Genomic DNA, 16924 nt, shown 5'->3' on the forward strand with positions numbered 1-16924 from the left:
CAGCTGGAGCCTTTCCAAGCGAACCAGCTGGGGGCCAAACCTGGAGGAAATACTGCCGGAAAGGGCCAGCTTGCACCGGAGAGAAGATCCTCCCACACTGGGGCCACCGTAAACGCAGTCAATATCAGCAAAAAGGCCCCCCTAGCTTCCTGTTTTTACTGGAAACACGTTAACATTCACTCATTCACGGCCCCTGGTAACGTGGTGATATTATAACGAAGAACTTCAGTGGGATAGAAAACACACAACGTGACTTTTAAACAGCAGTTTATCCAGATTATCTAAAACACCTTTATTGGGAGAAATACATCCAACTTAAAGTGGGCCCACCTAAATCCTGCCTAATTATCCACCATAGCATTGAAAGTGTGCAAACTGTGACGGATGTTGACATCAGGCTCGGCCACCGCTTTCTCCTCCAAACACGTCTGTCTCACCTCGGGGGTTTGTTTACAACCTGTCACCAAAAGGAATGAGGGAACAAGCTAATATCCTCTTTGTCCTGAAATCTTTTATTAGTTTCAATAACTCAGGAGGGAAACAAACAACTTGCAGGAATGATCAGTATGTTTTTGTTGTCAACAAAGCGCTTCACCAAATTGATATTTTCTGCCGTTATTGTGTTTTGTCCCGTGTTCGTCCAGCCCATGTGGTATTCACTTGGGCAACAATACATGATGCTGTTTTTCAGTTGTGGATATCTGATAAACGGCAGGTGGTAAAAAAAATGAAATAGGAAAGGTGGTTTCATAACCAACTTCTGTAAAACGAGCCTCCTTCACTGTTTCTGAAGGCACCGGCGTCTGAGAGAGGAAATGTTTTCAGGAAGCTGCAGGCAGCCAAACTTCCCATCATTCATCTGGTGACTGATGACCCCACACATCAACATAGCACATAAGCGTTCTGAGAGATTTAGGCCTTCAGTGTCCTTTGTCCTCATGCTGTCTGTGTGTTTGCTGGTGTGACTTTGCTGTGTGTGTGTGTGTGTGTTTGTCAAACAGCGGGTGACCTGCTTCTGAGGTTTCAACACAAATGACCCCCAGATATGGACGTCTATTGTCCCCCGCCTCCTAATCTGTTTATGCAGCTCCCCAATCTGTCTTTGTGGCGAGACAAAGCCGGAGCCTCCCGCTGCAGGGACCGAGTCCTCGTCACGCCGCTCACTGGGCTGACTCGTAAAGTCATTGTGGAGGCTGGCGGAGCATCGTGAGCCGTTAAAATCATTGATTGACCGTGGCGGCTGGGGGTCATTCAGCCAATACAGTTAGAGTGTGTCCGTGTGTGTCTGTGTGTGTTGAGTTCCTTCAAGGGTTCGCTGATGATTAAAGGGTCAGTTCACCCAAATTACACTAATAGTTTTTCTCTTGTGGTGTTTGGCTTTGCAGATAGCAGTGGAAGAAGTACTTCTCTCAAAGTAAAAGTACCAATGTAATATTACTCCATTCCAAGTAAAAAAAAAAAAACCCATGCTTTCAAAAACATACAAAAGTAAATGTATTAGTATCAGAAGTAAAAGACAAATACCTTGATTAACTGACTTACTAGTTGATACTGAATCAATATTAGAGCAGTGTTACTGTTGTAGATGCTTTAACTACTTTATATTCAGCTAGTTTAGTCAAGTGGTTCCCAACCTGGGGGTCAGGCCCCTCCAGAGGGTCACCAGATACATCCGAGGGGTCGTGAGATGATTAATGGGAGAGAAGAAGAAGAAGAAGAAGAAGAAGAAGAAGAAGAAACTAATTTCCGATACACAAATGATTTTTTTCTCTTTTTTTTTTTCTTATCTCAAGTCATTTAGAGCAACATCTGAAATGGGACAAATCTTTTTTGTGAGAAGTCACAAATAAAGTTTGGGTTGGTTCAAATGTAACAATGTAATCTTACTTCATGAGTTTTTAATGTAAAATCTTGAAGCTAGTATTGGCAGTGTTGCAGATGGCGTCCTCACTGGAGCGAATTTCGGAGCTAATGCTGCTAGCTACTTTCAGACTTGGCGTGTGTGTGTGTGTGTGTGTGTGTGTGTGTGTGTGTGTGTGTGTGTGTGTGTGTGTGTGTGTGTGTGTGTCTGCTGCAGTTTCTTCCAACAGAGCTGGTGTTTGGCCGTTTATCACGACAGATTCTCCAACTTTGAGCAGGAGCTTCATCAGATGACCTCAAACACAGTCAGTGCTTTTATTTTCATCTCAATAATCAACCACTTTGATCGGAGTCTGACCTCTTGCTTTTGAGAGAAATGTAACATGTATGTCTGCGGAACAAAAACACATTTTAAACAAATCAAACGTCCTCCTCCAGGACGGACGTGTCGATGCTGAGAGTCGAGCGGCTCTGAGGAGCAGCGCTGTGAAATATCTCACCTACAACCGCAACCTGCTGCCCATGTTCACCTACCCGGGGCAGCTGTGACATCATACAGGACATCACCATGGTCACCTACCTGGAGCAGCTGTGACATCATACAGGACATCACCATGTTCACCTACCTGGAGCAGCTGTGACATCATACAGGACATCACCATGGTCACCTACCCGGGGCAGCTGTGACATCATACAGGACATCACCATGGTCACCTACCCAGGGCAGCTGTGACATCATACAGGACATCACCATGTTCACCTACCTGGAGCAGCTGTGACATCATACAGGACATCACCATGGTCACCTACTCGGGGCAGCTGTGACATCATACAGGACATCACCATGTTCACCTACCCGGGGCAGCTGTGACATCATACAGGACATCCCCATGGTCACCTACCCGGGGCAGCTGTGACATCATACAGGACATCACCATGGTCACCTACCCGGGGCAGCTGTGACATCATACAGGACGTCGCCCTGCTAACAAAACTTTTTTGTATTTAAACACTTTTTAAAGTCTTATTGTCGTTGAAGATTTCTTGTTCAGTTTCTACCCAGAAAACATTGTTTCCTTGAAGTTGTATTTAATTTGTTATGAAACAATTAATACAAAAATAGATTTTATTTCAATCCTGCATTGTTTACATTTCTATTTAAGAGTCCTCTTCTTCCTGCCTTTAGAAGGTAGACCACAAGGCGTATGAATGGTGGTTTCTTTGACCTTGTGGTTGTGTGTCTGAAATACAAACAAAACAGGGACCCGCTCCTCAACACACACATTGTGTTTTAGAAGTCTTATGTGACGGCAGAGCATCACACACCTGAATCTCCTGACAGTGGAGTGGTTTTGACGAGGAAGGAGGACGTGTGGATTAAAAAAAGCTCTCGGTTCTGCTGCATCTGTTGTGATCCTTTTTCTGTCCATGGTTTAATGTTAAAGTGGAGCTGAAAGGGAGTTCTGTACGGTGACGTGTTTCCAAGTGAAACCGGATCAGCAGGCACGTGTTAATGTTGGGAAGAATTTGATTTGATCATTTAAAAGATGAGCTCACCACCTTCTCCACCTCACTGCTGAAGTTGTCGATTGGTTGATGGATGTCATGATGTTATTGGTTGATATTGGTTGGTACGAGCTGATGTACGTTTCCTGATAAACACTTAAAGGTACAGGAACTTTAAATGAAGGCTTTCTTAATATGTGAAGTCTTTTTCATTTGTCTCTTAATTTGGAGAAATTGAGAGACTTCTCCAGGACATTTTTTCTCCTGCAAACATCCGCCGAATCGTCGTTTTAGCTCCCTACCTCGATGCTTCCTCTAACATAGATGTGATTCACAGTAAATAGTTGAATGCAAGTAAGCATTTCTGACACGTGTTTTGTATTTCCACAGACATCTCCAACTGTAACTGTGAGTATATGACTCTGCAGCAGCGTGACCAATCACACGGCTGGAGATGAAAGCTTTTAGGGAGAGGGGGTAGGAGGAGGAGGGGGAGGTGGTGTCACTCTACAGCTGTATGCTAATGAGGCCGAGCTGAAGCCTGTCGGGAAAATAACCGCACACACAACAACATATGTCCGCACCTACAAACAACCCGCAGGCTGCAAACACACTGCTGGTGTCACGTTTTAATGTTACAATTACGTAATGCAAATAACCCGATTATCCCCAATTCAGCATGTATCGGGATTTTCTAATCTCTGATCTTTTAAAATGAGATACAAAAGCAAATAGATGCAAATGCCTGTGCTGACCTCAGTAGTATAGTGACTTTAACTTAGTGATATTTTGCACAATTTTTTTAACTGTCTTAGAAATAAAATAAACAGTTGTATGGTATTTAATGATCATGTGTGATATTGAAGAGTTTATATAATATGTAAAGGAACTCATCATTAGGTGAGTTTAGTTTTTTAGTCATTATGTTAGCTTTGTTTTTACTATTTTATCTGTTCAAGCTGAAGTATTTCTGGCGTCAAAAACAATTATGAGACATTGAGCATTATATTAAAGACGTGTTCACATACTAGATGACTTTCCACCGCAAAGAATATACATGTTTATTTAGTTTGATCGGTTTAAGTCATTAAAGTCTTGTTTTCGTAATACAGCTGAAACAACTTGTTGGAACTTTGAGGTTATTTCAACCAGTTTCCAGTAAAGATCAACTTATTTCATCAATTTCATGTAAATAAATATGTTTATCTTGGGAACCGAGACGGCATGAAGAAGGTTGATTCAATCCTATGAAGAAAAATGACTCTTGGTTCAGGAAAAAAGTTTGAAACAAGTTGATGTTCATGGGAAACAGGCTGAAATGATCTCACCACACTGGCTAATTATTGACTTCAGGGACTCAATAATGGACCAGTGTTATCTTGTGGGATGAAGAGAAGAGTTTTCACTTCAGTCGAAATCAATAAAAAGCAAAAACTGCAGGAAAGTAAAAACTGCTGCAATGATGAGATAAAAACATAATTAGGGTTGTAATTTCTCATATTTCAGCTCCAAGTTTGGAAACATTAACAATCAAATATGTGACTGAGCTCAACAGTGTGACGTCACCAAGCACCTGCTGCTTCCCAAACATCAACGCGAGTCTTTACTTCGTCATTTCAGAGGCTCAGCACCGACACTTGCGACATCCCATCATCCCTCGCGGTGGCAGACAGACTCCTATCCGGCTGACCGGGTCAGATCTGACCTGCAGGAATTGGGTTTCGCTGTGTTTTAACGCGCAGATAATCTCGGTTTGCCCCATTTGGTGACACAGAAAGAGCGCACTGATTACGCACAGCACGCGCCGACGGTATCTGGGGGCCAGATTGCTTTTTGGGGCCCCCACTTCTTATTCTTATTCTTTTTTTTTCTTCCCCCAACTGTGCAATTTCCTTTTCAATCACGGCGGCTCTACAGCTTGCACAAGCGCAGCCATTGTGATGCAAAGCAGGAAACCCTCCTCTCGCTATTAATTATGTATGCGTAAAATGACGGATTCATATGTCCGGAGTTAACTGTCACGCCAGCGCACATGCTGCAAGGCCACGCTGGTTAGAAAGGCTTGTGTGGTTATTTGGCTAATGTGGCTAGTTGGCCGAATTTCATCCCGTCCTTCGGTGCGTAAAAGCGCGTTTCAAATCCGCTCCTAGGACATATAGTTGTCCTGGGAAGTCATTGAATGTCTTGGATTTTAAAACCTGCTCCCAAGGGCTTGGGCGGCACAGAACAGTATAATTAAGTTTTATAATTTGACTTTTATTTAATTTCCTTCTAAGGTCTGTTTCGGTCTCCTCCCTGGAGCTGAATCTCCACTTTTGTCTTATTGTTGTTTCTCTTGTTCATGACATCGTTATGTGGACGGATGTCTCCTTTCTTGGACAAATCAGAGCCCCCGCCACCCAAAGGAGACACATAAAGGCGAGGCACGTGTAGATTTCTATACAAACTCATCAGACCGTAAAAGCAGGAGGCTCCTGGCGTGTGCCCGGGTCGAGACGAGGAGGAGGAGGGGGAGGGGGAGGAGGAGGAGAGAGTGTGGGGAGGGGGTGAAACACAATAAAACCCTCAGGTACATCTGCTTTGCAATCTGCAAGTCCACCCTCCCTCCATCACCCCCTCCCCCCCCCCCACCAGCCTCTCCATCCTCCCACACCCACTCCCCAAATCCACCGGGGACCTCGGCTCCTCCTGATTGGTCAGGGATGAGTCAACGAGGGGGACGGGAACGATGTCATCATGTCGCCTTAAAAAGAGTGCAGCTATGTTGTGGTGAAAGCACCTCGGGAGGACAACAGAGGATCAATAGCAGCAGGAAGCAACAACAAAAAAGACGCATCAGATGTTTGTGTCCGCGAGCGGCTGAAAGTGGATTTCTTCTCCCTTCTCTAAGTGCCTTCAGCTCTCCGTCCAGCGCGAACATGCCGAGAGGATTTTTGGTGAAAAGGAACAAGAAAACCAACCCGGTGTCCTACCGGGTCCGCTCCGACGAGGAGGACGCGGAGCTAGCGGCGGCTGATGCGCCTCCGCCGCCGCCGTCCTCCTGCGCGCCTCTCGCCTGCTTCCCGGTGCGCGCACAGACGCCGACGCCCACCTGCGGGGCGGCGGCCACGGCCCCGGAGCAGGTCGGCAGACCGGTGCAGTTCGGGAACCCGGAGGCGGTGTACCAGGCGCTCTACAGCCCCACCCGCCCCGTCAGCCAGGAGCACGACCGCTACTTGGAGAGGCGCTTCAACCTCGGATCGCCGGTCTCCGCGGAGTCTTACCCCACACCCGCAGCGGCGCTCCCCGCTCTGGACCACCTCTTCGCCCCGGTGGACCTGAAAATCGGCTCCAGCAACAGCAGCCGCACCGAAGCGAGCGCGACACGCACCGCGACGCTCCCCACCGCGACGCTCCCCACCGCCGCGACCAAGCGGCCGTCCGGCGACACCGAGCGCAAAAGCAAACCGCCGTCCAAGAAAACCAAAGCTATCCGGAAACTGCACTTTGAGGATGATGTCACCACGTCTCCGGTCCTCGGACTCAAGATTAAAGAGGCGCCGGTGGACCAGAAGCCTCACAGACCGCAGCTGCCCGGAGGTGACAACGTCCCGCTGGGCGAGTTCGTGTGCCAGCTGTGCCGGGAGGCGTACGCGGACCCGTTCGCTCTGGCGCAGCACAAGTGCTCCCGGATAGTCCGGGTCGAGTACAGGTGTCCCGAGTGTGACAAGGTGTTCAGCTGCCCGGCGAACCTCGCGTCGCACCGGCGGTGGCACAAACCGAAGCCTCAGAGCGGAGCCGCCGGTGTGCAGCATGTGGAGAGCGACAAGGCGGGGACGTCCGGCAAGGCGGCCCCGGATGAAGCGAAGGACTCTAGCGACAGGGACACACCCAGCCCCGGACCGTCCGAGTCCGGCTCAGACGAAGGGCTGTATGATTGTAATCACTGTGGGAGAAAGTTTAAACGCCAAGCGTACCTGCGGAAGCACCTGGCGTCTCAGCACGGCTCCCCGAAACCGGCGGAGGACGAGGACGCGCCGGCCTGCGAGCCGAGCGCGGCGCCGCTGAACCTGAGCGCGTCCACCTGCCACCTGTGTCCGGTCTGCGGGGAGAACTTTTCCAACCGGGGCAGCCAGGAGCGGCACATCCGCCTGCTGCACTCCTCGCAGGTCTACCCGTGCAAATACTGCCCCGCCGTCTTCTACAGCTCCCCGGGACTCACCAGACACATCAACAAATGCCACCCGTCCGAGAACCGGCAGGTGATCCTGCTGCAGATGCCGCTCCGCCCCGCGTGCTGATCCGGGACTTTAGGCTGCGAGATAACACGAAAACAAACCCAGCGTTGTCTTTTTAGGGTTACACTGCAAAAAATATCAGTTTTCTTAACGAGCTTGGGCTTCTAAAATGTATTTTATTTTCTTCTCTTTTTTTTTTAATCAAGTGAAAAATGTATGGCACTTTGGTGAGAGACTCTGAATGTGATGGTAGCCATTTATTTTCTCCTTTCAGTTATTTGGTAAAAGAAATACCACATTTTAAACAATTCTCCTATTTAAAGATATAAGACACGCCCAACTCCAAGTCATACTTTCCTATGAGCTGTCCACTCATTGAGCTAAAATAAGAAATGACAGGATGACATTATTTTTTGCAGTGTAACTCCTTGTGCACCAACTTGTAGAGGTCAGAGGTCAGCCGCTCACCTGGAGCTGGCAGGGCCCCCGGTGCCTTGCTCGAGGACACTTCAGCAGGTTCTGGGTGTGTGTTTGAACCCTGACCCAGAACCCCGTTTGCTCCAAGCATCTCTGACGTCACCCTTCAAACACGTAAAGCGTTAGACTGTTCATTTATTTTTCTAGCATCTCTGCACAAGTGCTATTAGCTTCTAGACCTAAGAGAGGGGACGACCTGTAGCCGAGGAAGAGCAGAAGTCACAGGCCGGAGGAGACCGTGTATCTCATCACTCTGATTAGCTTTAACATAGCTTGTGGATCTGTGGATCAGTAGCTGTTGCCTGAAAACAAAAAGAGAAACCACTAGTGTAGCCGGTAATGCCTTTGGATTAGAAACTCCTGCTGTAAAACTGCCTTAATCTGATCTGATTGTCTTTTGATCACTTATTTATCACTGGCTGGGTACAATATGATTATTATTTTTCATAAAGCCTTCTGTATTACCACTATACAGTATATCTTACTCCTTTTTTCTATTTATTTATGTATTTATTAAATTATTTGTGTAAATTATTGCTCTGTGTGGTCCGTGAGCTGTTGCTGTTGTTATTTTGTAGCCACATTTATTTTTCTTTAACTTATATGAAAGAGGACGGTGTGTTCAAGTGACGTTATAGCAATCAATGAGTTTTTTCTCAGCCGCTACTGAATAAATAATAACTGAATGCAATCATTGATTTTATTTTGTGTTTTGGTTTTCTTTGTAACTCTTAGCTCTTATACTGCTTTGGATGTTTCTGCAGTATTTTGCTAAATGTCCAAAAAATAATAAAAAAAAGCCAAACTGAGATCCAGTTTTTATTCCATCTTTCCTTTATTTTTTTTCTTTTTCTTTTATATGTTTTACATATCATACATTTGCAGAGGTGGTTCAATAGCTGGATTTAATCAACCACAAACACGTAAATGCTGTTTAAAAAGTGCTCCATACATGATGATAAAAACCCTCAATTTTATATGAATTATTAATGCATTTTGGAGCTAAAAACAGTCACATTTTAAAGATGCGTATTCTAAAAGATATCACAATACGCCTTTATGTAACACAACTGTAAATATAAATACATTTAATACAAATTAGAGGTACTTATACTTTACAAGAGTATTTCCATGTTATGGCTCTTTATACTTTGGACTTCACTACAAAGAAGGAAATGTTGTAAAAACTACATTTACAGTTGCTAGTTTCTTACAGAAAATGAAGAATTAACACACAAAACAAATGCTACTTTCACATCAAAGCTTCAGTAAATTACAACAGTGAAATTGCCCTCAGAGTACTTATGCATATTTAGCTATTAAAACTATATCTTCAATATGGGATTTTACTTAACAAGGTGGTTGTGTTACTTGTGTTTCCTCCATTCCTGCATGCTGTAAAATCCTCAGGGTCATTAAATGTCCAGAGATATGCTGAGGACGAGGCGTCCTGATGTCGGTTGCGTCCCTGAAAGCAGCGCATGTGAAGGTATGTGAACTGACGAAGAGATGTTCTCTGATATATCAGCAACGGCCTGTCTTATCCAAAACACAGAGACATTTTACTTATATATGTATATACACGTATATATAGGTATATATCTGGGAAATACTTAAGTCTTTACATCTGTAGCTGTCCCCAACAAATGAAGAAGAAGAAGACACCATTTTTTTTAATCTAACCTTTGTTTATACAGGTAATCTCTTTGAAACCCAGGGCCTCATTCACAAGAGAGACCTGTTGTGAAGATATAAAAACATTTACATACAGAACAATACAATACATTGTACATTAAAGTTAAAGTAGAAGCCGATACATATTTTATAAACAGGAGCAGGTTTCCAAAGAATCCCTCTCCAGTGCTCTTAGAATCCGTTTAAATCCCGAGTGTTTGAGCTGGACAGCTTCAGGTCCTGCTGCAGTGGATCCAGGTTGAAGGAGCAGAGGAGGAGAATTACTGTCTGCTGAGCTCATGCTGAAGGAACATTAAAGGTAATGCAGGCCTGGGAGCAGGCTATGACTGTACTGTTTGGGCAACATGTAGGTGGATACATGTTTTGGCAGCAGACCAAGAGTGGATTTGTAAATGTAGTTATACCATTGCAGAAGTCTGCAAACAGGTAATGATGACAGTTATCTCCAGAGTAAAGAGTGCAATGGTGAGTGAGGGGTTCACAGCCTGTTATAAATAAACCGTGTACAGCAGTCTGCAGGAACATTTGCTCATTGAACAAATGAAAATACACCTTTTTTTATGTTCATATGCACATGTCCATGTTTTCAATATATCTCCCATCTTTCAAATAACTATTGGTTTGGGAAATGAGTTCAGCTTGTAAATAATAGGAACATATCGTGTGCACAGTGGTGGAAGAAGACCTTTTACTTCAGTAAAACATAGTCATATCACTAAAAAAGTCCTGCACTCAAAATGCTACTTAAGTAAAAAGGCATTCTGGGAAACAACAAAGTTAGTTAATAATAAGTAAAAATATACAGAATGTAAATTAGTGACGTAGAAAGAACTCTTCTGTTTGTAGAGAGAAGAGATTGATTGCTGCTCAGTATAGGAGAGAGCTGTGTGTTCACCAGAGGTCAGAGGTCAACACCCACAAAACATCTCGACATCTGAAAGACATTCCTAATTCCTCTTACTTGTCTTCTCTCAGCGTCTTTAAAAACAGATATATGGCTGACGTTCTTCTGTGTGGCAGAGACACTATTGTTGTTATTGTCACTTCCTGTTTTAGCGCCACATCTCTGTGTTTAGTGGTGTAAACTGGTGCCCACTGACAAACCAGTTAGGAGAAACAATCAGAGCTTTGTGGGCGGGATTACCAACAGTCATCTTTCTGAGCCAGAATAATGGCCATTTATGAAAAATAGGGATCAAAAAGTGACAACAAGTGTGGACAAAATCTCCAGTTCCATGCTCTAAACGAACACCATTATTAATAGTTGTTTCCTTAGTTTTAATCTTCTTCATTTTAATTGAAAGCATGGTCTGAGGTTGTTAACTTTGCATTTACACGACTCTTAAAGTCCCTGTGATGGCGTCCACGTCGGCTTCAAAAGTGAGAACGAAAGTTCACGCTTGATAGCAGCTGTTAAAACCAGCAGGTCTATTAAATGGCTGTTCTGGAGCTTTCGATCGATCATCTGCAACTTTGACATTTCAACATTTTAACTAGAAGATAATAGTTCACTACTGAAAAGTTTCATCCAGCCTAATTAAAGACTCTGAACCAGGCAGCAACCTCCGGTCCTGAAAGCTGAAGCCAACAATGAAGTGCCTTAAACTTGCATTCTCTCTGCTGGCCATCAGGGGGCTTCAAAACCGTCGTCCACAAACCAACGGATGTTGTCACGACGACTACGTCCACTTCTTTTATAAAGTCTATGATGTGAACAGAAAAGACAAACTGACAATATGATATGTAACTTTTGCAATTAAATTCATGAATTTATCAGAATTTAAGAACAGTTACTGACAGAAACAAACAGACTCACATTTTCTATATTTTTTTTTGAGAGAGATCATTTTTACAACATCTGGATGGAAACCTTAACGCCTCCGTCATCACACCATCACACACTCTGACACTTTCTCCCTGTATAGCTTTAATCACACATTGACTTTCACCACACACACACACACACACACACACACACACACACACACACACACACACACACACACACACACACACACACACACACACACACACACACACACACACACACACCATCAGTCAGCATCTGCTTCCTTGTGTGGCTCTAGCAGGTGTAAGCCAGCTGGGGAGCAGACTGCAGATAAGAGCTACAGATAACACACACACACACATATATTAACACGCGGCACACACACACACACACACACACACACACACACACTGTCACTCTAATGGACCACAGCAGCGTTTCCACAGAAATAAATAGTCTGAACAGAAAGCAGCAGCTGTCGTAGCTGCAGGACTTAAACTCAACATCTGAATGTTTCACAGCAGAGCTTCTACAGGAAATGTTTAACTGTTCATTCCCCTTCGTCTGTCTGACTCCTCCTTCAGTGCCGTCGTCAGGTCACACTTTACATTTGTTCACTGCTGTGACCAAATAGAGAGGCTTTATGATACTTACACATTTAGTCCAACAACAACATCTTCACAAAGGAACACCACTTTTATGATTTTTGAAGCTTCATTGCAATCGGCAGAACATTAGGCTATGAAGGAACTACACCACGGTCACATGACTTCATGTCACCACCACTAAACTAGTTCTAGTGATGACGTTTAGTCGTCTACACACTTTTAAAGACACGTAAGACCTTCAAAATTCACCGGAGGAGTATTTACTGATGTATCTTATGTCTTAGAACAAAACGTTAAAATCTCTCACTTGTGTTAACCGACGACCTCATTTCAGTCATCAAACCAAAAACCCATTCAAATAACACACTGACTTCATGATGAGGGAACAGGAAGTGCAAAAATGCTGACTCATGTGTGGGTTTTAGGACTCATTCCTTCCTACTCGGTGTCTCCCAGAGTCCAGAAAGAGTCTGGTGGTCTTGGTTTGTAGTATCATGTAGTTTGGTGTCAAGCCTCTTGAACCAACTGATGTTGGTGATCAGGTCTGGCTCAGTCTGTTTTTCAGTTCATCCCAACGGTGTCAGGACCGAACCAAACTGGTGGGCAGCATTTCTTTCTGGAAGCATCACATCAGACCTGTTGCTCGTTTGTGGAGGAGCTGCAGGGTCAGACTCATTCCAAGTGTTTTTCTTCAGAGGCCACGGAGAACATGGACGGAAACACTGAACAATGGCTTCGGGCTGACTGAGTGTGTACGTGTTTGTGTCGCCGCTGGCGTTGCTTCTCTGCTGCTGTGTGTGTTTTCTTCACTTGTTATCAGACATGAAAGCGACACGGTGTGATTCAATTTGTCTGCTTTAATCAGACATCTCTGCTCTCTAATGCTGTTAGTGCAGGACAGGGAGTAATGTTACACCCTGTCATAGTGTGTGTGTGTGTGTGTGTGTGTGTGTGTGTGTGTGTAATAACAATAATGTGCTTTTGTTTACCTGCAGCGTGTGGACCTACATATATAACAGAATCATGTGTGACTGTAAAGCTTTGATTAGAGTGTTTTATTGTTCCTCTGATAATAAAGGGCTGCTATATTAATATTAATTAGAAAACATCTCATGGCAAACAACTATTCACTATCTGAAGAGGCACTCGATAGGCTCTGGATTTCCTACTGGGCCCCATGAACGGTAACAAAGTCAGAATAATCAATGTTTCTCAGCATTTAAACCTCATTTCATATCAGCTCCATCCATCGGCCATGAATTAATCCATCCATTCAATCATCCTTAAGTGCACCCATCCATTCATTTATCATCCATCCATCCATCCATCCATTCATTCATCATCCATCCATCCATCCATCCATCCATTCATTCATTTATCATCCATCCATCCATCCATCCATCCATCCATCCATCCATCCATCCATCCATTCATTCATTCATCATCCATCCATCCATTCATTCATCATCCATCCATCCATTCATTCATCATCCATCCATCCATCCATCCATTCATTCATCATCCATCCATCCATTCATTCATCATCCATCCATCCATCCATCCATTCATTCATCATCCATCCATCCATTCATTCATCATCCATCCATCCATCTATCCATTCATTCATCATCCATCCATCCATCCATCCATTCATTTATCATCCATCCATCCATCCATCCATCCATTCATTCATCCATCCATCCATTCATTCATTTATCATCCATCCATCCATCCATCCATCCATCCATCCATCCATCCATCCATTCATTCATCATCCATCCATCCATTCATTCATCATCCATCCATCCATCCATCCATTCATTCATCATCCATCCATCCATTCATTCATCATCCATCCATCCATCCATCCATCCATCCATTCATTCATCATCCATCCATTCATTCATCATCCATCCATCCATTAATTTATCATCCATCCATCCATCCATCCATCCATTCATTCATCATCCATCCATTCATTCATCATCCATCCATCCATCCATCCATCCATTCATTCATCATCCATCCATCCATCCATCCATCCATCCATTCATCCATCCATTCATTCATCATCCATCCATCCATCCATCCATTCATTTATCATCCATCCATTCATTCATCATCCATCCATCCATCCATCCATTCATTTATCATCCATCCATTCATTCATCATCCATCCATCCATCCATCCATCCATCCATCCATTCATTCATCATCCATCCATCCATCCATCCATCCATCCATCCATCCATCCATTCATCCATCCATTCATTCATCATCCATCCATCCATCCATCCATTCATTTATCATCCATCCATCCATCCATCCATCCATCCATCCATCCATTCATTCATCATCCATCCATCCATCCATGTTGATGGCCTTGACAGCAGGCTTCTCAAAATAGCTGTTGATCAGATAGCTCCTGCATTAACCCATATAATCAATTTAAGTTTTATGTGTGGTACATGTCCACAAGCATGGAAGCAGGCGAAAATAATCTCACTGCCAAAAAACAAGAGAATGCCCTTTTCCAGCTCAAATAGCCGTCCTATAAGTTTATTACCAGTATTAGGAAAAATAATGGAAACGATTGTATTTGAACAAATTAATAATTATTTATCTGCGAATAACATTATCTGTAACTCTCAACATGCTTACAGAAGGGCTCACTCCACGGCAACGGCGCTGACTAGCATGTCTGATGATTGGCTTAGAGCAATTGATAACAAAAATATGGTTGGTGTTGTATTTCTGGATTTCTCAGCTGCTTTTGATGTAATTGATCATCACTTACTACTAACAAAACTGTCCTGCTATGGCTTTGAGCAATCTGCACTTAATTGGTTTTATAGCTATCTATCAAACAGGACACAAACAGTATTTTTTAACGGCAGCTACTCAGAAACCAAAACCACGACATGTGGAGTACCTCAAGGGAGCTGCCTTGGTCCTTTATTATTCAGTATTTTCACAAATGATTTACCGTATGTATTAGAGAAAGCTAACACAGTTATGTATGCGGATGACGCAACCATATATACATCAGCATCTACTAATAATGTATTAGAAACTATTATGAATAAGGAACTAGAAAGTGTGGCTGAATGGGTTAAAGAAAACAAGCTGGTCCTGAACATATCTAAAACCAAGTGCATGATTGTAGGCTCAAATCATAATATTGATAGAAATCCTGTATTAAATATTAAAATCAAAGATATCACTATAGACCAGGTACATGAGACCAAATTGCTGGGAGTGACAGTTGACAACAAATTATCATGGAAAAAACACATTAATAATATGATTGCAAAGATGGGTAGAGGTATATCAATTCTAAGAAGACATGCAACTTTTATAAATATAAACATCTTGAAAACAGCAATCCAATCGATAATATTATCACATCTCGACTATTGCCCAGCAGTTTGGTCAAATGCCACTGGAGACATGTTAAATAAACTACAATGTATACAGAATAGAGCTGCCCGCACAATACTGAAGTGTGACTACAGGACAAGGATCATTTCTATGCACAAGAAACTTAACTGGTTACTGGTCAAAGACAGACTATTGTACTCACTGTTTGTGGTTATTAGAAATATATCTGTCCTAAAAACACCTGTTATCTTGTTTAAAAACCTCGCTTTTAGTGCAGAGAGTCATAAATATATCACCAGACATGCAGCTGTAGGAAACTTTACATTACCTGAAGCAAGATCTAACGCCATCAAGCGTACGGTTTTGTATAGAGGTATGAAAGAATGGAATTCACTGCCGAAAAATATCAAACTCACCACGAACACAAAGAAATTCAAAATATTAATAAAACATCATTTATCAAAGTAAGACAACATGGTATATTTATATATGGAGTATATTTCGATGGAGATATGATATGTGTTATTATAATGTATATTCTGTAGAATGAATGTATATACAAGTATGATGTGTGATGTGTAATGATGTATACATATATGATATGTAGAAATGTGGGTAATAGGATTAGTATGTGAACAATAAATATAACGAAGAATGAATGAAGCACAGTTAAGAAATGTAAACACTTATTCTGTTTTTGTTTTGTTAGGTTAAGCATATCGCTCACTTGTTTTTTTGTTTTTGTTTTAAATTTTTATAATGTTTATGTTTTGTGTTTTCAACTGTATATTTGATACTGTTGGACCCCAGGAAGAATAGCTGTGGCTTTGCTGCAGCTAATGGGGATCTTAATAAACAAACAAACAAACAAACATCCATCCATTCATCATCCATCCATCCATCCATCCATACATTCATTCATCCATCCATCCATCCATCCATCCATTCATTCATCCATCCATCCATCCATCCATTCATTCATCATCATCCATCCATCCATCCATCCATCCATCCATCCATCCATTTATCATCCATCCATCCATTCATCATCCATCCTCCCTTCCATCCATCCATCCATTTATCATCCATGCATTCATCATCCATCCATCCATCCATTCAACATCCATCCATCCATTCATTCATCATCCATCCATTTATCATCCATCCATTCATCATCCATCCATCCATCCATCCATCCCTCCATCCATTCATCATTCATCCATCCATCCATCCATCCATTCATCATCCATCCATCCATTCATTCATCATCCATCCATCATCCATCCATCCCTCCATCCATTCATCATTCATCCATCCATCCATCCATCCATTCATCATCCATCCATCCATTCATTCATCATCCATCCATCATCCATCCATCCATCCATCAT

At 43.0% G+C, this 16924-nt stretch overlaps 2 protein-coding genes across 2 annotated transcripts in view; both read left to right on the forward strand.

Moving 5' to 3' along the window:
• cfap61 (cilia and flagella associated protein 61) overlaps positions 1–2892 on the forward strand; it is a gene marked incomplete at its 5' end in the record, with an annotated part of 42370 nt that extends 39478 nt beyond the window's left edge. The window contains 2 exons of the mRNA XM_084030628.1: positions 2078–2165; positions 2299–2892. Of these exons, the coding sequence (XP_083886754.1) occupies positions 2078–2165; positions 2299–2409 (199 nt within the window). The 3' untranslated portion in view covers positions 2410–2892. The remainder of the gene's footprint in view (positions 1–2077; positions 2166–2298) is intronic.
• A 3223-nt stretch (positions 2893–6115) lies between these two features.
• Positions 6116–8855, forward strand: insm1a (insulinoma-associated 1a). Its single transcript, XM_084030345.1, has one exon. It carries the CDS (start codon positions 6285–6287, stop codon positions 7644–7646), a length of 1362 nt encoding a protein of 453 aa, XP_083886471.1. The 5' UTR covers positions 6116–6284; the 3' UTR covers positions 7647–8855.
• The last annotated feature ends 8069 nt before the right edge of the window (positions 8856–16924 follow it).

The sequence above is a fragment of the Eutrigla gurnardus genome, assembly GCF_963514095.1.
Source record: "Eutrigla gurnardus genome assembly, chromosome: 16".
Taxonomy (NCBI): domain Eukaryota; kingdom Metazoa; phylum Chordata; class Actinopteri; order Perciformes; family Triglidae; genus Eutrigla; species Eutrigla gurnardus.

Coding starts and splice junctions, on each gene's coding strand:
- insm1a (XM_084030345.1), top strand. CDS start 6,285: ATGCCGAGAGGATTTTTGGTGAAAAGGAACAAGAAAACCAACCCGGTG.